The sequence below is a fragment of the Monodelphis domestica genome, chromosome 6, assembly GCF_027887165.1.
Source record: "Monodelphis domestica isolate mMonDom1 chromosome 6, mMonDom1.pri, whole genome shotgun sequence".
Taxonomy (NCBI): Eukaryota; Metazoa; Chordata; class Mammalia; order Didelphimorphia; family Didelphidae; genus Monodelphis; species Monodelphis domestica.
Window position 1 is genome coordinate 1533662 of NC_077232.1, and position 21117 is coordinate 1554778.

The following is a 21117-nucleotide window of genomic DNA, read 5'->3' on the forward strand; positions in this document are numbered from 1 at the left end:
GACTCCTTATCCCATAACCACAGCTTTTCCTCCGAGTAGAGGATCAGGCCTGGGGCTGTCTGTGGGTAGCTGAAGAGGAGCTGGGCTTTGCTCAGATTGGGATCAGGGTCAAGGAGGCTCTGGAGGGAGCTGCGCCGGCTTTGGCACGGACAAGCCATTGGTCAATTGGGGATCCTTTGTGCAGTCCCAGAGCCATGCGGGAGGATGCCATGGAGGATGAATGAAAGCTCCGCTGGCTCCCCGGTGGTGGTTGGCTTTTGTCCTTCCTTTGCTGCACTGTGTGGCTCTGGCTGCTCCAGGTTCTGCGAAGGGCAGCGCCCTGTTCAAGGGGCGCGCGTGGCCGTATCCCCCAACCGTCCTGGGCAGGCCCTGCGTCTCTAAGCCCTAGAATGGCCACAAAGCTGCTCGGGCTTTCCGCGAGGCGAGAGAACTTGCCATTTCCCTGTGGAGCCGCCCCATTCCAGGGCTGATTTCAGAGCTGAGGGATCCCCTTAACGGGCAGCGAGAATGTGGGGCTCCAGGTGGGCATCCAGCGCAGCAGTGGCTGTGGCCAGCCAAGTAGAAGTGGCAGACACGCCGACGGGAGAGAAGGAAATCTTGGGAGGGAACAGAGGAATCGGGAAAGGCTTCCTGCATGACTCCAGTCTTCCGGAAAGCAGGGATGCCAAGAGGCAGAGGTGAGGATGGGGAGAGCCTGGGAGCTAACCAGCCAAAGTCAGGGAGATGGATGGATGCAGGAGTGAGTGCTGGGGACTGAGCCGGCCCTCAAGGCAGGCCAGCACGGCCATTCTGGAGACTGTGCAGAGTGGCGTAAGAGCGTAGCAGCTTGGACCATGCTCAGTGGCCAGGGTGGCTTGGAGTGCTTTCTCTGATCCTGGAGATGAGAGGGAGCCACTGCGGGTCCCGCAGCCCAGGAACAATATCACCAGAATCCCTCTTTGGGGGAATCGCTTTGGCTCTGGTGGAGGATGGCCGGGAGTGGGGAGAGAGCTGCCCCGGCAGACCAGTTGGGGGGCTATTGCAACGGGCTGGAGAGGGAAGATGAGGCTGACCGAGGGAGGTGGCTGTGCGAGTGAGTGAGACAACAGGACATGCTTGAGAGACAGAAACATGGGATTCTGCAGCTGGCCTCGGCATCCTCGGTCCTGTATTCAAACATTGTCTCTGATCTTATCCCTGTTATTACCAGGGCAAAGAATTTAACCTCTCAGTGCCTCAGTTTCCTTGTCTGGAAAATGGGGAGGGGTTGGATTAGATGACCTCCAAGATCCCTTCCAGCTGTCCCTGTTGGAATGGACCCTCAAAGCTGGGCTCCTGGGGGAGGGCATTTGGTCTCAAGGGGCCAGACTAGGATCTTCACAGTCAGGCCCTAAGGAGCCTCCAGCCTGCAGTGTAAAGCTGACTGCAGTCCTTCCACCTGGGAACCCACTGTGGGCCCTCCCAGCTCTTCCAGCTGAACTCTAGCGGAAAATTCCCCTGGCCGATGGGCCAATTCCCAAGCACCAATTTAGCAACAGAGGCAGAGAAGGTGTTGGAGTGAGACCATGTGCCTAAGGACAGAGACGAGCCTGGGGATGCAGGAGATCAAGAACCTGGAACCATTTGGCCTGCAGACCCTGAGGGGGAGGCTCTCATTGAGGGAGTGCAGGGAGGTGCTGCTGTCATAACCCTGGAGCAAGATGTGTGGGCTCAACAAGAGCATGCCTCACTCACTGATTCATTCATTCATTCATTCATTCATTCATTCATTCTCACTTCAATGAGTATTACTATAGAGAATAGGAAAATAGGGGACTCGCTCTTTTAAGAAAAGTCGTCTTGTCTCTGTCTTAGAATCAATACTGTGTATTGGTTCCAAGGCAGAAGAGTGGTCACAGCTAGGCAATGGGGGTTCGGTGACTTGCCCAGGGTCACCCAGCTGGGAAGGGTCTAAGGCCAGATTCAAACTCAGGGCTTCCTATTTCTAGGCCTGGCTCTCCATCCACTGAATTACTTAGCTGCTCCTCTGACTGACTTTTTTTCTTCCATTTGTATAAGTTTATTTAGTCAATTTAGAACTATTCCTTGGTTACAATAATCACATTATTTCCCTCCCTCCCCTCCACCCACTCTTCCTGCAGCCAACACCCAACTTCTTTGGGTATTACATGCGTCCTTGATTAGAACCTATTTCCATGTTGTTGTTTGCACTAGGATGTTCATTTAGAGTCTCCATCCCCAACCATAGCCCTTGGATCCATGTATTCAAGCAGTTGTTTTTCTTCGGTGTTTTTACTCCCACAGTGTTTCCTCTGAATGTGGATAATGTTCTTTCTAGTAGGTTCCTCCAAGTTCAGGATCACTGCATTGCCACTAATGGAGAAGTTCATTACGTTTGATTGTACCACAGTGTATCAGTCTCTGTGTATAATGTTTTCCTGGTTCTGTTCCTCTCACTCTGCATCACTTCCTGGAGGTCGTTCCAGTCTCCATGGAATTCCTCCAGTTTATTATTCCTTTTAGCACAATTGTTTTCCCTCACCAACATATACCACAATTTGCTCAGCCATTCCCCAATTGATGGGCATCCCCTCATTTTCCAATTTTTTGCCACCACAAAGAGCGCAGCTATGAATATTCTTGCACAGGTCTTTTCCCTTATGATCTCTTTGGGGTACAAACCCAGCAGTGCTATGGCTGGGTCAAAGGGCAGACAGTCTTTTAGTGCCCTTTGGGCATAGTTCCAAATTGCCCTCCAGAATGGTTGGATCAATTCACAGCTCCACCAGCAATGCATTAATGTTCGACTTTGCCACATCCTCTCCAGCATTCATTACTTTCCATAGCTGTCATGTTAGCCAATCTGCTAGGTGTGAGGTGATACCTCAGAGTTGTTCTGATTTGCATCTCTCTGATTATAAGAGATTTAGAACACTTCTTCATGTGCTTATTATATTATAGTTTTGAGTTCTTTATCTGAAAACTGCCTGTTCATGTCCCTTGCCCATTTATCACAATGCTTGACAATGGCTTGATCCTCTGACTGATTCTTAAGAGCCTGGCATGGATCAATACTATTGTCAGCTCCACTAGGGCTGTTGCCCCACTGGACCACGTGCCTGTTTCTCAGTATAGGGAGGCATATACGGTATACATGTGTAGATGCATACATGCACACATAGGTACCTATGTCTTCATCACCTTGCAGCTTTCTGGTGTTATGAGCTCTGGGTGGACCCAGGATGGGGCTGCAGGCACCCGTCCCTCCTCCCCCAACCACATGGGACCCCTCTTCCAGGGGAGGTTGTTGGCGTCATCTTGCCCCAGGAACAAGTCACTTCAGCCGCGGATTACCTTGAGGCAATGGAGTGCAGCCACACCGGAGCATGGTTCGATTCTCTTTAATAAATAAACAGAGTAATAAATAAATAAACATCCGCTTGTAGGAACAGCCAAGAGCCTAAGCCTGACCCCAGCCCACCTCCGGGCTTCCCCACCCTCTTGAGCTTTGTCCCAGGGAGGCAGCAGCTCCCTCCGGGTGAGGTCAGAGCCTCCAAAGGGCCGGGTGGAATCCAGAGCTTAGAGACAGGAGAAGGAAGGAGACATCTCTTCCCCCAACGATGAAGTCATTGTGCGGCTGGCAGCCAGTTTCTAGAGCAATAGAACAAGAATTACTTATAAACATGCCTAAGAAACTGCAAATGCAAGGAGGGAGGCCGCGGGGCCGTCGGCTGTTCTGACCCCCTCTCTGGGCCCCCAGTGTCGGCTGGGGAGGGCGAGCAGGAAGGGCCGGGCCTGGGCGTCATCACATCACGCGTGGCCCGAATACATAGATGAGGGAGGAGAAGAGACAGAGGGGGCGCCCGAAAGCCACCAGGACAGGAACTTCCTGACCAGAAAAGCACACACGGCACATTTCAGATGGGGAGGGGTCGAGGGGGGCACCTAGCAGAGCCCGTGTGGGGGCGCTTTCGTGGGCGAGATTCTAGAGTGACCGAGGAAAGCCAGACCAGGAATGTCAGGCAAGGAGGGGACACTGGAAACAGTCTCCTGGTGCAATAAAGCATTGGTAGTGCCATGTGTGCACACATGTGCGTGTGTGCACACGTGTGTGCACGTGTGTGTGTGAGGATAACTAGACACACACAGAGATCACTGAGGTCTGAGCAGAGCCCTTGACAAGGTCTCTCTCATGCTCTTCTCATGGAAGAGATGACGACAACGTCTGAGGGAGGCTCGTGTGCACTTAGGAGGCCGGAGGGCTGGTCGAAGGGCCAGCCTTGATGGTGGTCATCAGAGGCAGTGGCTGCACTTGGACGGGGCTCTCTAGTCGAGGGCCTCACGGTCTGGCTCGCCCCGACGGCACCTCATGTTTTCAGCAGTGATTGGAACAAGAGAGCCGCCAGAGTCCGCTCTGGTCCCATGTCGGAAGCTCCCAAGCCCTGGGTGGGACCGGATCTTACCAGCCAATTCCCAGCATCTGTCGGTGGCGACAGAGAGAGGACGATGGTGGCGGGGGGGGGGGGGGGGGGGGGTTGCCCTCTTTCAAATCGGGGAACTGCCTCGGGGTGGAGGGGCTGAAGGCCCGGGGAGAGAGGAGGTCTGGGCTAATCCTAGACAGCTCTAGTCATGGGGCGGTCTTGGGAAGGATCCTCTCTGGCTCCCATTCCTCGCCTCCTTCTGGGGTCTGAGAGCCGGCCATCAGGCCCATACTGGTTGTGTCCCCTCTCTCCATGTCCTTCCCCTCATCCCTCTGAGCCTCTGCCTTGTATTAAAAAGCTGCTGGGGGAAGAATTCGTCCGTTGTGTGCCCCCCCCCCCCCGGAGGATGAGGCCGCATTGCATGGTGGGTAGAGGGCCAAAGAGGTGGTCAGAGCTTCAGACCCTACTCGTGTGAGCCTGGAGGTCACCAAAGTGCCTGGCACTCGGCAAGCGCTTCATAAGGGCTTGTTGATGGCTGACCGGCTTCTGAAGCCTCCTTTCAGGCTTCGTGGCCTCTGGGGGCCCTGCTGGCTCCATGTGGGCTCTGATCCCACATCAGTCGTGTTCCACCTTGACACAAGGAAATGCCAAGCGGCGGCGCCCCAGGAGGCAGCGGCCTGTGGCCTCAGCCTGGAAGCACAGGCCGGCCACCCTGCGGACGGGAGGTGGGACGAGGCAAGAGCGGGGCAGACCCGGGAGGCCAGCACCCAAGTCTTGTTTCTTCCCCTCTGAACCGTCGTGCTTCGGACGGGCCGTGGCAGAGGCTCCGTCCCTCCCTCTCCCCCTTTGGGGCCAAGATTGCTTCCTGGGCCACAAGGTGGGGGGCCGGTTCTCTGCTCCTCGGCGAGAGCCCAGGCCCCGGAGCGGGATGCACGACCCCCTCCGCTGGCTGTCTCCGCTGTAGCCTTACCTACCCGGGCCAGGGGCAGGGGAACCGTGTCCCGGCTTCTAAGGCCAGGGCACAGGAGGGGCATGGGGGGCCTTCTGGCCTGGGGCGCTGTCTCACGGCAGGGATGCGGGAGAAGAGACAGACTTTGGGGTCTCCAGAGCTGGTTGCCAGGAACTCGCTTGGAGTGGGGGAAGCCGAGTGGGTTGGAGCGCCCCTCTGGGGGGCGCCCGTGCTCAAGGGCAGTGACTCCTGCCAAGTGCTTCGCTCAACTGTTTATCCCTGCTGAAAGAGGTCCGATCCAGCCAGCTCTCCCACCCACCTGGCCGGGTTCGGGGCGCAGCACCCTGGAGACCTGGAAAACCCCGGGGCCATTTTTCCGTCCTCCCTCTGTGCCAGAGAAGTCTGTCTGGGGTGTTTGGTGCACCTTAATGTGACATCTGGGCTAAGGACGCATTTCTGCATCGCTAACGTTTTTCTGTGTTGTCTGTAGCTTCGCCCCCCCCCCCCCCCCATTTCTCATGTTGACCTGCAGCAGTGGCGACGTGGAAGGAATAAACATGTTGAGGAATCTCCACGGTTCAGCCCTGCAATGTCAGGCCCCCAGACCGAGTGAGGAATGGGTGCTGACTCCCAGGAAGAAGATGGGGAGTCTTGGGTGGAGTGAGGAATAGGTGCTGACTCCCAGAACAGAACATGGGGAGTCTCAGACCGAGTGAGGAATGGGTGCTGACTCCCAGGACAGAACATGGGGAGTCTTGGGTGGAGTGAGGAATGGGTGCTGACTCCCAGGAAGAAGATGGGGAGTCTCAGACCGAGTGAGGAATGGGTGCTGACTCCCAGGACAGAACATGGGGAGTCTTGGGTGGAGTGAGGAATGGGTGCTGACTTCCAGAACAAAAGATGGGGAGTCTCAGACCGAGTGAGGAATGGGTGCTGACTCTGAGGAAGAAGATGGGGAGTCTCAGACCGAGTGAGGAATAGGTGCTGACTTCCAGGACAGAACATGGGGAGTCTTGGGTGGAGTGAGGAATGGGTGCTGACTCCCAGGAAGAAGATGGAGAGTCTCAGACCGAGTGAGGAATAGGTGCTGACTCCCAGGACAGAACATGGGGAGTCTCAGACCAAGTGAGGAATGGGTGCTGACTCCCAGGACAGAACATGGGGAGTCTTGGGTGGAGTGAGGAATGGGTGCTGACTTCCAGAACAGAAGATGGGGAGTCTCAGACCGAGTGAGGAATGGGTGCTGACTCCCAGAACAGAACATGGGGAGTCTCAGACCAAGTGAGGAATGGGTGCTGACTCCCAGGAAGAAGATGGGGAGTCTCAGACCAAGTGAGGAATGGGTGCTGACTCCCAGGAAGAAGATGGGGAGTCTCAGACCGAGTGAGGATTGGGTGCTGACTCCCAGGAAGAAGATGGGGAGTCTCAGACCGAGTGAGGAATGGGTGCTGACTTCCAGGACAGAACATGGGGAGTCTTGGGTGGAGTGAGGAATGGGTGCTGACTCCCAGGAAGAAGATGGAGAGTCTCAGACCGAGTGAGGAATAGGTGCTGACTCCTAGAACAGAACATGGGGAGTCTCAGACCAAGTGAGGAATGGGTGCTGACTCCCAGGACAGAACATGGGGAGTCTTGGGTGGAGTGAGGAATGGGTGCTGACTTCCAGAACAGAAGATGGGGAGTCTCAGACCAAGTGAGGAATGGGTGCTGACTCCCAGAACAGAACATGGGGAGTCTCAGACTGAGTGAGGAACGAGTGCTGACTCCCAGGAAGAAGATGGGGAGTCTCAGACCAAGTGAGGAATGGGTGCTGACTTCCAGAACAGAACATGGGGAGTCTCAGACCAAGTGAGGAATGGGTGCTGACTTCCAGAACAAAAGATGGGGAGTCTCAGACCGAGTGAGGAATGGGTGCTGACTCTGAGGAAGAAGATGGGGAGTCTCAGACCGAGTGAGGAATAGGTGCTGACTTCCAGGACAGAACATGGGGAGTCTTGGGTGGAGTGAGGAATGGGTGCTGACTCCCAGGAAGAAGATGGAGAGTCTCAGACCGAGTGAGGAATAGGTGCTGACTCCCAGGACAGAACATGGGGAGTCTCAGACCAAGTGAGGAATGGGTGCTGACTCCCAGGACAGAACATGGGGAGTCTTGGGTGGAGTGAGGAATGGGTGCTGACTTCCAGAACAGAAGATGGGGAGTCTCAGACCGAGTGAGGAATGGGTGCTGACTCCCAGAACAGAACATGGGGAGTCTCAGACCAAGTGAGGAATGGGTGCTGACTCCCAGGAAGAAGATGGGGAGTCTCAGACCAAGTGAGGAATGGGTGCTGACTCCCAGGAAGAAGATGGGGAGTCTCAGACCGAGTGAGGATTGGGTGCTGACTCCCAGGAAGAAGATGGGGAGTCTCAGACCGAGTGAGGAATGGGTGCTGACTTCCAGGACAGAACATGGGGAGTCTTGGGTGGAGTGAGGAATGGGTGCTGACTCCCAGGAAGAAGATGGAGAGTCTCAGACCGAGTGAGGAATAGGTGCTGACTCCTAGAACAGAACATGGGGAGTCTCAGACCAAGTGAGGAATGGGTGCTGACTCCCAGGACAGAACATGGGGAGTCTTGGGTGGAGTGAGGAATGGGTGCTGACTTCCAGAACAGAAGATGGGGAGTCTCAGACCAAGTGAGGAATGGGTGCTGACTCCCAGAACAGAACATGGGGAGTCTCAGACTGAGTGAGGAACGAGTGCTGACTCCCAGGAAGAAGATGGGGAGTCTCAGACCAAGTGAGGAATGGGTGCTGACTTCCAGAACAGAACATGGGGAGTCTCAGACCGAGTGAGGAATGGGTGCTGACTCCCAGGACAGAACATGGGGAGTCTTGGGTGGAGTGGGGAATGGGTGCTGACTCCCAGAACAGAACATGGGGAGTCTCAGACCAAGTGAGGAATGGGTGCTGACTTCCAGGAAGAAGATGGGGAGTCTCAGACCGAATGAGGAATGGGTGCTGACTCCCAGGAAGAAGATGGGGAGCCTCGCCTTCCCTCTGCCTAGCCAAGGGGCGGGAGGCTTACGTCAATGAGAGCCTCTTTGTGCTATGAACCCGCCCGGGTCCTGGCTGACACGCCGAGATCCCGGGACCCTAGGCTGGGCAGTAGGCCCACCCCAGAGGAGAAGCGAGGGGACCGGGCAGCAGCTGCGGCTGGGTCTGAGCCGAGGGGGAGGTCCGGCCCCCTCGGGAGGCCGCCCAGGCCTACATCTCCACGGGGCCCGCGTCCAGCATCTCTCCTCTCTCCGCCAGCTCGTCCTCGTCCCCCAAAGCCCTGAGCAGGACAGTCTTGAGGGGCTCCCGGAAGCGGCCTCGCCTCAGGCTGCCCACGCAGAAGTAGATGGGCGGCTTGGCTGAGCTGTTCACGGCAGCCATCAGAACGCTGAGGTAGTAGTAGTAGTGGGGGATGCGCAGCCAGTTCAGAGACAGCCGGTAGATGCCGAAGGGCAGGCCGCAGAAGAGGAAGGTGAGCACCGTGAACAGGACGATGGCGTAGAACTTGTGGGGCCGCTGGCGCGGCGAGCCGCACTCCATGCGGACGAGCAGGACCAGGCCGGACACGCACATGAGGGCCAGCAGCAGCAGGAGCAAGGCCACTCTGGCCAAGCCGATGCGGCCGCACAGGGTGCCGGCGTCGCCCCCCGACAGCTCCCCGCACGTGCCGTAGGACAGGAAGTGCAGCAGGAGGCAGAGGGCCCAGAGCAGGGCGCACACGACGGCTGACGTGTGGGGCGGCCGCCGGCGCTGGTAGCAGCCGGGCCAGAGGGTGGCGGCGCACTGCTCGGCGCTGATGGCGCCCAGGAGGCTCAGGCCCACCGTGAAGAAGAAGAAGCGGAGGGCCAGGAGGCTGTCATAGACGTAGTGGGGGAAGCTGAAGTGGTTCTGGAGGGTTTCGGGGATGGCGATGACCAGGTGGCAGCACAGGAAGAGGAAGTCGGCGCTGGCCAAGTCCAGGAGGTAAATGGAGAAGTTGTTCCGATGGATGTGGCTGCTCAGGAGCCAGAGGACCAGGCCGTTCCCCACCAAGCCGCCCAGGCCGGCCAGCTCGGTCAGAGCCAGGATGAAGATGTTGAAGGCGACGCCCTCCTCGTCCTCCTGGTCTCTGTCCATGACGTACCTCAGGCCCTCCGTCCTGTTCCCGTCCCCGTAAGGCCAGGCCGAGAACGCCGGAGCCTGGTGTCCAGGGCCTGCTGGCTCCATGCTCCGGGGGCCTCCGGGGGCCTCCGCTGCCGCCCAACGTCCCTGCGGACACAATGACCTGCGTGAGGAAAGCTGCGCCGGGGCTGGACGCCTTCCCCGCCCCTCCCGCCCCGGCTCCCCCCAGGGGCACCCAGACCGGCCCAGGGCAGAGCCCGGACCAAGAAGGCTGGTCCACACAGCAGGCTGCCTGGCGTAGCCCCTGCGGGCACTCTGGAGGCGCGGCGGGCCGCCGGGCACTCACTGTGTGGAGACTCGGGCCTTCCTGGCCCTTGGAATGGCCCTCAGAAGCTTGCTGGGCTCGGGGGCCCCTTTCTAGAGACGGACGCCCCGTGCTGTGAGTCGGGGCTGCAGGTTTCCCGGGAGTCACCCGGAAATGGGGCCTGCATTCGGGAGCGGCTCCGGAGCAAAGCAAAGCTGGGCGGCCTCTGCGCCTGCTCCTGAGGGCTCAGACTGGGGCCCCGCCGGCCCGCCCAGCTTCTGCCTCCTTTGCCTTGGCCCCAGGAGGCTTCTGCTGGCAGGCGGGCATGGACGGAGGAGGGCTTGGCTGTGTGACCCTCAGGACGCCCTGGGCCGAGCCCCCCTGAAGTCCCCTCCTCCTCCCCGAGCCCACCCACAGCCCGACTCTGGACCTCAGAAAGGCTGCCTTAGCCCATGGGTGCCCGCCCAGTCGCAGGGACTCATGGGGGAGGGAAAGAGATTCACCCCAACAAGTAAGCGGAGGAAGAGCCTCTGCGCCCCTCCACGGCTGCCTGCCCTTCCTCCGGGGCTTCCTTCTGCCTGCTGCCTGGCTACCCCCCCCCCCCCCCAGCTCCTCCGAGCCCTGCTCCAGGGCCTTCCAGCCAGCTCCTCTGGGCTGCCCCAGGCTCTCTCCTAGGGCCCGGCCAACGGCTCCGGAAGGCCTCTGGAGGAAGCCCTGCTCGGGCGACCCCCTCCGGGCCCAGGCAGGGCGCTGGGTGTGGCCCCATCAGATCCCAGAAGGCCGGAACTGCCCCGCCCGTAAAGTGGCTGGAGCTGCCCGGGCCACTTTGGAGCCCGGAGCCCCTTCGTAGGGCCCGGAGAGTCCCTGAGCAAACCGGAGAACTGGGGCCCCGGGAGGCGGCTGCCCTTCCAGCCATGAGTGGGGCTGTGGCAGGCGGGAGGGGCCTCAGGCACCAGCCATCAGCCCCTCCCTGGATGTGAGTGAATGTGGCCGCCCCAGAAGGGATAGCCGGCCACGGAGGGAAGGAGGAGGAAGGTGGAATCCCGGGGCCTGGGGTCCCTGGGCCGCCCCTGGGCCCACCCCAGGAGAGCACCAACAGGTATGGGGGAGCCCCGGCTGGGAGATCGGGAAGGGCAGGGAACCTTGAAGGGGGCACCGGACTTGCCTAAGGGGAGGCTGGAGGAGAGCAGAGGCGGCCTCCCCCTTGGGCAGTCCAGGAGCCCCGGGAACCTCTTCTGGGGCCGCACCCAGCTCGGTCCTGGGCTCCATCCACCTGTAGTGGGAGAACCCGGGCCCCGCCTCCCCGCCTAGTGCCTGGGGGCCTGAGGGGAGCTCACGCTGCAGCCTGGGGGATGCGGGAGAGGCTGCGGGCGACCCCTTTAGAGCCTCCGCAGAGCTGGCCGAGGCGGGTGGTCCCGGGGCCGGGGATGGACACGGCCTCCAGCAGCCCTGCCTGCACCGGCTCTGGGCCCGCAGATCCATCGGGGGCCCAAGTGCCACTCCCTCCCCCTCCCCCCAAGGACCCCGCCTTCTCTCACCTTCGGGGGTGCGCGGAGCTTTGAACTGGCGGCGCCTCCTTCCCAGCCCGGACGAGGGGATCAGGGCGGCTCCCGGACCGCTGCTCGCAGGCTGCCGGGGTGGAGTGGGGCGGGGAGCGTCACGTGGTGCCAGTCCACTTGTCAGAGGCCCCAGGCCTGGGCTGCCTCCGCCTCCGTTCGTCAGTGTCGCCCCACCTTCCGGGCTCCGGGTCTCCTGAGCGCCTCCTGACACTCCTCCAGGGCTGAAGTGGGGAGGAGGAAACTGAGGCAGCGGGAGGGGAAATGGCTACAAAGTGTCCTCAAAGTGGAACCCAGGTTTCTCCTGGCCTCACGCTCCCAGCAGGTGCCTCTCCGACAGCACCAGAACCGCGTTCTTCGGCCATTTCAGTTCAGGGCAACCCCGGGGTCCCCCCACGGCATGCGGCCGCTCTCTTGGCTTTCTGTTGCCCGGGGTGACGTGCTGCAAGCGGGGGGTGGGGGGTCCGCCCTCTGTTCTCGCGTTGGGGAACAATTTCCTCCACCGCGCTGGGCTGGCGGGGCTCTGCTGCGAGGGTCTCCCCGCCCTGCAGGGCTGCTGCTTGAGGGAAGCTGCTTTCCCTTCTCTCGCCTGGCGTTGCTCTGGCGCCTCTGCGGAGCTCCTGGTAGTGGGCCGAGCTGGGGGTCGCCCAGGGCTCCTCCTCCCTGTGGTGCGCAAAGATCCCCCAAGAGCCCACTGCGCGAAGGCTCCAGCAGCCCTGCCCCTGCCCCTGCCCCTGCCTCCGGCCATTCCGTGGAGGAGAATGGGAGTAGTTCCTTGGGGCTCCGCAGGGCGGCGCTCTGCGCGCGGGGGGGGGGTAGCGTGGAAAGATTCCCGAGTGGGAAACTTTGTCCTCCCGAGTTTCCCTGCGTGGCCTGAGGGGCCCGGCAGGCCTGGAAGGCTGGCCCGCCTGAATGCATCCCTCCGAGCATCCTTTGTTCCTCCAGTTGTCTCCTCGGCTGCATCAGGGTCAGCTTTCTTCTGCCACTCGCACTGTCGGGCGCCAGGACGGAGGAATTCCTCGCTTCCTCTTTCTGACCTGGGATCGGCCCCCTGGGGCCCCGCACCCCCCACTCAGAGGCTGGAATCGGGGTGGGATTGCTCACCATCTCTGGGGAGAGGCGAGGGGGGATTGGGGTCTGTTACCTGCGTGAAAAGTGTTCTGTGTCCCTGGGAAAACGAAACTACCCTGAGAGAAGAGCCACAAGCAGGCCCTGCCCTCCTGGAGCTGACAGTCCTGGGGGGACAGAAGTGAGGCCGAGGCCACCTTTCCTGGGCGCTGGGTGACAGGAGAGGCACTAATAGCTGGAGAAGGGCTCAGGAGAGGCTTCCTGGGGGAGGCATCCCTGGAGGGGAGTTTCAAAGGGAACTGTGGCTTCCTGTGCTAGAGTGTCCCGGGATGACCCCGAAATTGGGGCTGTGAAATCCTTCTTTGAATAACTTTCTCATCTCAGTTCCCCTTTGGTCTTCCCTTCTGGCTTGGATTCCCTGAGTCAGGTGTAGTCAGGTGAAGTGACTATTAGCAGAAGTTGCCAGGGGGTGACCCAGGGGACTGAATAATGCAATTAAGTGAAAGGAAATAAACAATTCCCTTTAGTAAAAGGTGGCTGTGAGGATGGAGTGCACTCCAGGTGGGGAACCTCCAGGGAGGGAGAAGGCATGGAGGTGAGACATGGAACATCCTCTATGTGAGGAACCTTAAGGCTGGGACAAATCCAAATTAATTCTATTTTGTAATCGCTTCTATGGTGTATTGATTGCATGCCACAATTGATTCGGTGCTTTCTTTTCCTTTAAACCTTTGCTTTCAGCCTTAGAATGCGTATAGGTTCCAAAGCAGAAGACCAGGAAGGGTTAGACCCATGGTGGTGAACCTATGGCACATGTACCCGAGGGGGGCACTCAGAGCCCTCTCTAGGAGCATACCTGCCTTCACCCCAGCACAGAGTTTGTCCTAGAGAGCAGGAGGGACCCAGGCCTGGGCTGCTCCCCTCCCCGTCTCCAAGAGTACCTGAGGACAGCAGCCATCTTGCTAAAAGGTTCACCGTCACTGGGTTAGACAGTGGCAGTTAACTGACTTGCCCAGGGTCACACAGCTATTAAGTGTCTGAGGCCAAATTTGAATGCTCCTATCGCTCTCCATCCACTGGGCCAGCTCACTACATTCTGATTCTATCTCTTCTCAGGTTCCCTTTGTGTCCTTTAGTAAATTCAGTGACTTTAATGAAAAGGAAAGGATGGCCACCCATCCCATTATCTCTTGAGTACATACCAAGAAGCCAGGGGTTATATTGAAGTCCTAAAACTGGCTCTAATGCGCACATTGTCTGAACTGTCCTCACACCATCAAGGAACGCTGTTACCTCCCCAACAAGCCTTTTGGGGGCCAAGGAGTCTGCTAACTCTGATCCCCAGCAAAGCTTCCAGGATGCAGCGTGAATCAATCATTAATGCAGTCCTCAATGCCCAAAGAAGGGGTCCCTAACCTCCTGGGCACTAGCCTAAATTCCACCGGAAATCCAGCCCCAATGTCCCTGCCCTCCCGATGATGTTGGCCCTCCCACCAGTCACGCTGTTCCTACCAATCCTGTTCTTTGCTCTGTATTATAGAAGGGGGATGCCCAGCTCATCTTTGTCTCTAGCCTAGCTCAAGGGGCCACTCACCCGCTTTGCTAGTCATTTTGTGCTTCATTAGTCATTTGATGGATCGGAATTCTGGACCTCATTCATTTCTCTAATGAATTAATTGAAAATGTTCATTTGGGATATTTTCCAGGGTTACATGATTCATAATCCTCCCCCTCCCAAAGCCAACGAGCAGTTCCTCCGGGTTATCCGGTATCTGTGTTCAAAGCCTCTTTCCACGATATTCAGCTTTGCAGGGGAGCATCCTTGACCATCCAAGCCCTAATGGCGGCCCTACAGCAGCCTCTTCTTCCCTCCCCAGCTCAGATCCTCCCATCTTCGTCCCCTTCCCAGCCTCCCCGGCTCACCACCCAGCAATCACTCTGGATTCCTCCCCCACATCCAGGCTGGTCTCAAGACCTGCCCACGGCTTGATTTGAACCCAGGTCCTCTGGACTCCAGACTTGGCGCTTTGTCCTGCAGCTCATAGTAGGCTTCTATATCTAAATGCTTAGTCCCTTCCATGTATCTTGACTTTGGGGAAAGGCCTCATAGTTGATGCGTTTCCCCTTTGGGGCTTGTCTCTCTGTATCAGTGTCTCAGCCACGTCACCCCCTGAGGAGCTGCGGGAGCTGAGGGAAGAGCCAGTTACCATCAGGGGTTCACTGTGAGATGACCACGGCAAGCTGCGTGCCGGACACCCCACGGGACACTTCCTGCCTTAGTGGCTGTAGGCAGGGACAAGAGGAGCAGAGGCGACCCGGAACCTCTTAGAAGACAGTGAGGGGTCAGTGAGTGTGTGTGTGTGTGTGTGTGTGTGTGCGCGTGGTTGTTATATGTTGGGTTTATGTGTATGCACATGTGTGTGCTGTGCATTTGTGTTGTGGGTGCGAGAGACGCTTCCCCTGCTTTGGTCTCATAGTGCTGCCTGTCCCTTAACACCCGACAACACCTTCCTCCGGACAGGAATTTCAGGGGAAACTGAGTCACACAGAATGACAGAGAGGCTGAACCGGCGGAGAAACAATGTGAAAACAAGAGAAGGTGCTGAACCGCAGCCTTGACCTTTAGAGGCCTCCCTTCCACACAGAGGGTGGTTAAGGCTGTCCCCCCCCCATGCCTACCCCAAAGCGCAGGAAGATCCCCAGCATTCGGCCCTCCCTTCATTCCCGGGAAAGTCCGGCTTTTCATCGTTTTCCCTTTACGGGGTGTTTCGAGGACCTTATTGTAAAATGCAGGTGATGTCACATCGCTGGGCTTTCGGGCCCTTTTTAAAAGCCTGAATTTCGGGGGGGGGGGAGCAGCCGGGGGCAAAGCGGCAGAAGGTCGCCGAGTCTCCTCAGCGGAGGAGAGGGAAGGGACCGCAGGGCACTTTGGGGGTGGGTCTGAGAGAGAAGACAAGGCTGGGAAAGGGCCCGGAGCCTTTGGGGGAGTCGGAGCCCCGACTCTCCCTTCATTGTGGTGGGCAGAGAGCCGCCCGGCCTGCGAGTGCCTCTCCTCTTCCTCCGCTCTTCAGTGGGGTCGGTGGCATGCGTGGAAACGGCCCTTGTCTGGACGTGTGACACAAGGGTCTCTGGGCCTCCCTCCAAGTAGATTCTGGCGCCTCTGCGAGTTTCCGATAAGCTGGACCCCGTCTTCCTTTGGAAAGCCCAGTTTGGTTGGTGTCAGGCCCCCCTTTGACTGGGCGCACATGGTTGCTCTGGGCCTTGGGCTCCCTGGTATCCTGGGAGAGCTGGCCCCGAGGTGTAAAACTAAGGCGCTGGGAGGCCCCTCTGGGTCAAGATCTGGCAGGGCGCCACATGGCAGGCTTCCCTCCGGGTCAATTGCTGATATGGACGGGCTTTTTAAAGGCAAAAAGAGGAACTTAGAGAATGGGGGTGCTGGCTTCAAGGGGCCACCTTGGTGTGAATGACCGTGACTGGCAAGTCCTGATTGTGTCAGATGCTTTTGGTCTGGGCTTCTTGAGAGGCATGCAGATGGGATTAACTCTGTCCTGCCTATTTTTTAGGTTTTAGCCACCAGGAATTAAGGAATGATCCTTAAGTGGGAGAGGAGGTCTATGACCCACGTGTGCTAGTGAGTGACAAATCAAAAATGACTGACTGCCCCCTGGGGAGGCTGAAGCCAAGCTAAAGCTGCAATTGGTCCATGGAAAAGTGGAAGGAAGGCACAGGAAGTGACACAAAACTGTCTTTAAAAATGGTGGTAACTTCCTGTGAGAGGTTTTTTCACCTTTGAACGTGGCCTTGGGACCTCAGACTGCGCTTGGATTTTCTCTTAGGACTGCCATGTGTGTGAGTGAAAAGGCTGACTCCTTTTCTTGGCTTTTCTGAAGATATTAGCCTCCTGGAAAGGCCCCTCATCTTGGAGGAGGCCTCATGACTAGAACCCTTGTTTAACTTACTTCTGGTCCCCCCTTTGCAGGGGCCTCTGAAGCCCTGCCTGGTTTGGACCAGGCCAGAGTAATTATTTCTACTTTCTCTCATTTTCTTACTTTCACTTTTTCTATTTGGTAAATAAACTACCATAAAAGTCATTCTGACTTGAGTAATTAATTTTGGCGACCACATATATCATAACTTTAGTTCAGCCATTTTATTTTAACCCTCACATGGGTCATTCTGATGGAGGGCATCCTCACCCGCTGGAGCCCCCCTCTAAGGCCTCTGGTCACCGAGGCTCCTCTGGTGGCCTTCTAGTCCCTGTAGCTGCTTGCAGGAATTAGTCTGAGATTAAGTCCATTATGAAATATGTTCACACACCTAGGAGCCCTGTAGTAACTCCCTCCTGACTAAGATGGCAGCACACACACAGAAACCTACTCTAACAATACAGACCCTTGAAGTTAGAACGCGAGGATTCTCCTGGGTCAACATTCTTAATCTGGTTACATGCACAGACTTTTGTCTGGGATTAAACTCTTCCTGGAAGTCACAGTGTTACATAATTTTAATTCTACAAATCACACTCCAAGCATCAAGTACACTTAATGATTGACTTTCTGGTTATATAGTTCCTCGGGATGCCTGACGTCTCGAGGGCTGGCCTTTGACCCGCCCTGAGCTCAAGTCTTCCCAAAAAGAGAGAGCCAGAAGGAGAAGAGAAGGTCCTGGGGAAGTGAGAAGGCCTTCTTTGGGCTTTGGGGGCTCTTGGGGCCAACACTCTTCCTTGAATGGCTGCTAAGTGTGGCAAACTCAGATTAGTTAGGCGTGGCCAGGTGATTTTGTGACTCTCTCTTCTGCTCCAACTGATGAGGGAATTCAGCCCGAAAGCCAGACAGCTACCCCACTTCTAGTTCCCTCCCTGCCCTGGACAGTGGGGAGCAAGGTTAGTCTCCTCTCCTCAGCCTGAGGGCCATCCCCTGCTTTTTAGCTCCCTCCCTGCTCCAAACAGGGTGCTGAAGGCCCAATATAGAATATAAAATGCATGTTCCCTCAAGGCTGGGGGCCCAGGGTGGGAGAATTGATCTCCCTCTGGATCCACGTGTAATACAAATCTTTCCTTTCTCATTCTGAGTGCCCTTTGACTTTCCTATGCCTGCCTGGTAATTTTTTCCCAGAACACAACTTTTACTAATACATAGTTTAAAATGAAGATCCAGTCTCCAGAGAATTTTAATCATAACAATATGGTAACTACGAATTGGGAGACTCAGTCTTTCTTGCCTTATTTTGTTCAGTTTGTCCTTGTTACATAAGAGTGACTTACAGGTAGAGCAGAATTTTATTTATTTATTTATTTTTTACTGAGTTCCAGGTTCCTGAGAAGCTGAACTCATCAAGGAGAAGCTTTGGGCAAGACAACTACTTTTTAATGCTTATTTCCCAGTTATTTTTCTGTCTATCTTTTTGGTTGGAGAGCATTGCAATAATGGGTTGAGAAAGCAGTGAAGTAAGTAAGATGTCTGGACACCAAAGTTAGAAGAGTGAAAGGCCTTAACGACAGAGAACTAAGAAAGAGATGACCTTCAGTTTGCTCTCCACACTTTCTCTAAAATTAGGCTATGCATAGGCAGTTCAACAGAGCCATGTGGCCTCCAGAGAGAGGTTTAAGGTAGATATGTAAACAGTTTATAATCTGATTTTTTTGTCTCTTTTTTGGGGGGGGGAGCCTTAGTTGGAAAGTGAGGAATGCTTAGAGCATCCTAAGTGGAAGCCCTCTACATAAACTGCTTATGTTGTGGAAAAAGAAAGGATTTCTGATTAAGCCAGGTATGTCTAGAAAAGAAGCTGTCAATCTGTGTCAATCTTGGTCAAAAATGTATTTCCATAGCTGTCTTGTGGGTCTTTTGATTTTAAGATATTAATAGAGGTAAAATTAGCGATGGGAAATAATGACCCTAAAGAACTGGAATATTGGTCATTTGGGAGTGCATTCCTGGATGAATCTACTAAAGTTCAACTACGGAGTCAGAATTTAACAGGACAGATAAAGGGAGAGGTTTCTATTCCAGCCTCTGCTGTTGAGGTACTCATAGCTCCTTTGAAAGAAGTTATAAAGACTCTAACAGAGAAGAGGTTCCATATAGTGTTGCTTCTGTGACAGGCCAGGTCATGTAGCAATAGATTGTAAGAGAAAAATCAGGAATTTAGAAAGAGAAACCTGGAGAAATACTAGAGATGCCAACATGGCTAGTAATTCTCATGACACAAACCGTGGCACCCCTTAAGGGAACTGTAGTCAGTGCAGGGGACACCAGAAAAATAGCCAGAGGAATTGTGATTTGTGATGGTGTGAGGGAGGGGAAGGGACTGTAAGGAATTAAAATTAAGGGTTTGATTAAATATATGAGAATTCTAAGACAGTAATGTGGTCACCAATTTAAAAACATTATAGCTCAAGTCAAATTGACTTTCAGTAGCTTTATTTACAAAGAGGTAGAAAGAGTGAAAGCAGAGAAATGTAAAAGAGAGTAGAGTAAGAAGTCTAGCTTATCACTCTAAATGTTGCTCCAGTCCCACACAAGGCTTGTTAACCTCTCAGCAGTAGGACTCGGTGGTGAATTAAACAAGGACTCAACCCACAGGGCCTACTCCAAGAAGGAGAGGCCTCTCTGGAACTAATTTCTCCAGAAGCCAGGAAAGGAGGGTCAGCTTCTTATTTACCCAAGCTGAAGCTCCAAAGAAGATCCAGGAGCAGTCTTACCAGAAATAGTCCAAGATCCAGAGTCGTCGCTCCACGCCGCAGTCCCAGTCCAAGATCCTCCAAGCCCCAGATTCAGGCTGAAGACCTCCTGGACAGGAAGTTCAGGACCCTTTATAGTCCTTTTTTCCATGTCCTTTCCTATCCCTTCCTCCACTTTATGGGAGTCAATTGAAGTCTTTAAATTTGCTTAGCACTGCCCAGGGGGTGGTCAGTCATCTCTGGGTTTTCACCTACTTTTAGTAAGTGGCTTGCAAACCTCCCTTACTTAATGTTAAGTAGGAGTGTTTTCAGTTTTTGTTGATTAATTTAAAAATAAGTAAGGGGAGAATCAATCCCATCTTCCCAGGGCCTTGGTATCTGAGGATGAAGTGTACTCTTTTCTACGCCCTGATGTTTTGATGCCAATTATTCCAGTCTGTTCAACTTCCCCTAGAAAAGAGCTTCATGGGAACCTTAAGGTTGGGAACACTTATGATTGTTTCCTGAACACTGGAGCATCCAGATCAATCTTAGTGTGCAAAGCTGATTCCATGTAATTCCATTGGTTCTTTAAATGTGGTGGGAGTGTTGAGGAAGCCTCAAATTGTTAGTAAGCTTTCTCCTAGCATTATGTCCATGGGCCCTTTATTGGTAGAACATTCAATCCTCTGAATGCCTGTTTCACCTACAAATCTACTAGGAAGAGATGTCTTATGTAAACTAAGGGCCATAATATCACATTCGCCAGATGGCTCTTTGTCCCTACAATTGCCTGAGCACTGTAGCTTTGCTCCCTGTCCTTCTTTGTGTTACTCAAGAGATAACAGCACCTTTCTTTGAAATTCCAGCAGATATCCATCTTTGTGGGGGTGGTGAATATCAGTGCCAAAGTGGGAGAGCTGTGTGTGTGTGTGTGTGTGTGTGTGTGTGTGTGTATTGGAGAAGTGACTGTTTCCACAAAGTTCTGAGGTTGGCCTTTTCTAATGCAGCCTATAAGATATTAGACTCTAAGATATCCCTATTTGGCTCAAACTCTAGCTTGCTATTCCTAGGATGGAAGAGAAATCCAATGAGGGGACCATATTCCCTTTACATCAGACTTCTGTCCTTTTTGATTTGGCTTGGAAACGTTCTTTAGTCATGGCAGATGGTAGGTAACTGCAATATTTGGCAACTAACCTACATGTTTGTAGGATATAATCTACCTCCAGTAGGCCTTGAATATGTATCGGGAGCGTGTTATGATCTTAATCTATATCTGTCTCTCTACACATATTTATTTGTTTTCTCCCTCCTTGTTTTTGGGGGGCGAGTCGCAGGTTATTGAATGCATTCTCAAGTCAGTAATCTTGTCATATATCCTTTACCAAGGCAATTGTTGCTGTCAATGCCTATTCTCTGGGTAGGAACATTGTTTCGTGTTACTGCCTGGTTCTATTAGGATTAGATCCTGGCAGTATCCCATCTTCCTGAGGGGGGATTGTGAAGTTATCCTGAAGCTCCACACACGAAGATCTTCTGAAAGCCATTTTAGGGAAAGCTGTTGCCTCTAATACCCTGGACCAGAGAAGCTGATCTGCTGTGATTCCAGACTCTGGATGGACTACAGAGAGGGCAGCAATAGACGATGTCTCTGGACATTAAAGGAACACACCCACGTCATGAGCCTGAGTGAGTCGGCCACTTGGAGATGATGACCTGAACTGTGGCGGCTTGGGTCCTCCATGCCCTGTCATCCTTCCCCCGCACCGTTATCTTGTCTTGGTGGTAAACCCTGGCACCAAAAAGGAGGATGCCTCCCCGTGGCTCCTTGTCAAAGTGCCTGGCAATCGCCTTTTCAGTAAATGGAGGTAGACCCTCCATGAAAGGCATGATGTCTTTGGGCCCTGATGAGGCAATCCGGAAATGGAGAGACATTCTATACGGGATGACCCTTTGAGGAGGCGAGCACGCTCATCTCTCAGAGAATCAGAGGGGGGATGGGGTGACTTTAATAGAACTTGTACCCCTTATTCCTTGGAAAACC

At 54.9% G+C, this 21117-nt stretch overlaps 2 protein-coding genes across 2 annotated transcripts; both read right to left on the minus strand.

Moving 5' to 3' along the window:
- Positions 1 to 3364: 3364 nt before the first annotated feature.
- Positions 3365 to 11428, minus strand: LOC100015822 (mas-related G-protein coupled receptor member E). The gene is made up of 2 exons (XM_007497768.3): positions 11327 to 11428; positions 3365 to 9631 (listed from the first exon to the last, which is right to left on the minus strand). Exon 2 carries the CDS (start codon positions 9587 to 9589, stop codon positions 8594 to 8596), a length of 996 nt encoding a protein of 331 aa, XP_007497830.2. The 5' UTR covers positions 9590 to 9631; positions 11327 to 11428; the 3' UTR covers positions 3365 to 8593.
- Positions 11122 to 12092, minus strand: LOC130455155 (translation initiation factor IF-2-like). Its single transcript, XM_056803557.1, has 3 exons — positions 11659 to 12092; positions 11327 to 11568; positions 11122 to 11252 (listed from the first exon to the last, which is right to left on the minus strand). Exons 1-3 carry the CDS (start codon positions 12090 to 12092, stop codon positions 11122 to 11124), a joined length of 807 nt encoding a protein of 268 aa, XP_056659535.1.
- Between the last annotated feature and the right edge of the window lie 9025 nt (positions 12093 to 21117).

What these genes read in the sequence shown, in the direction of transcription:
- LOC130455155 (XM_056803557.1), bottom strand. Translation starts at nt 12,092, where the DNA reads ATGGCCGGAGGCAGGGGCAGGGGCAGGGGCAGGGCTGCTGGAGCCTTC. An exon ending in GAGAGGCACCTGCTGGGAGC is followed by an intron (nt 11,569 to 11,658) that starts GTGAGGCCAGGA and finishes TCCCCACTTCAG; the next exon opens with CCCTGGAGGAGTGTCAGGAG. An exon ending in AGCTCCGCGCACCCCCGAAG is followed by an intron (nt 11,253 to 11,326) that starts GTGAGAGAAGGC and finishes CTGCGGGCCCAG; the next exon opens with AGCCGGTGCAGGCAGGGCTG.
- LOC100015822 (XM_007497768.3), bottom strand. Translation starts at nt 9,589, where the DNA reads ATGGAGCCAGCAGGCCCTGGACACCAGGCTCCGGCGTTCTCGGCCTGG.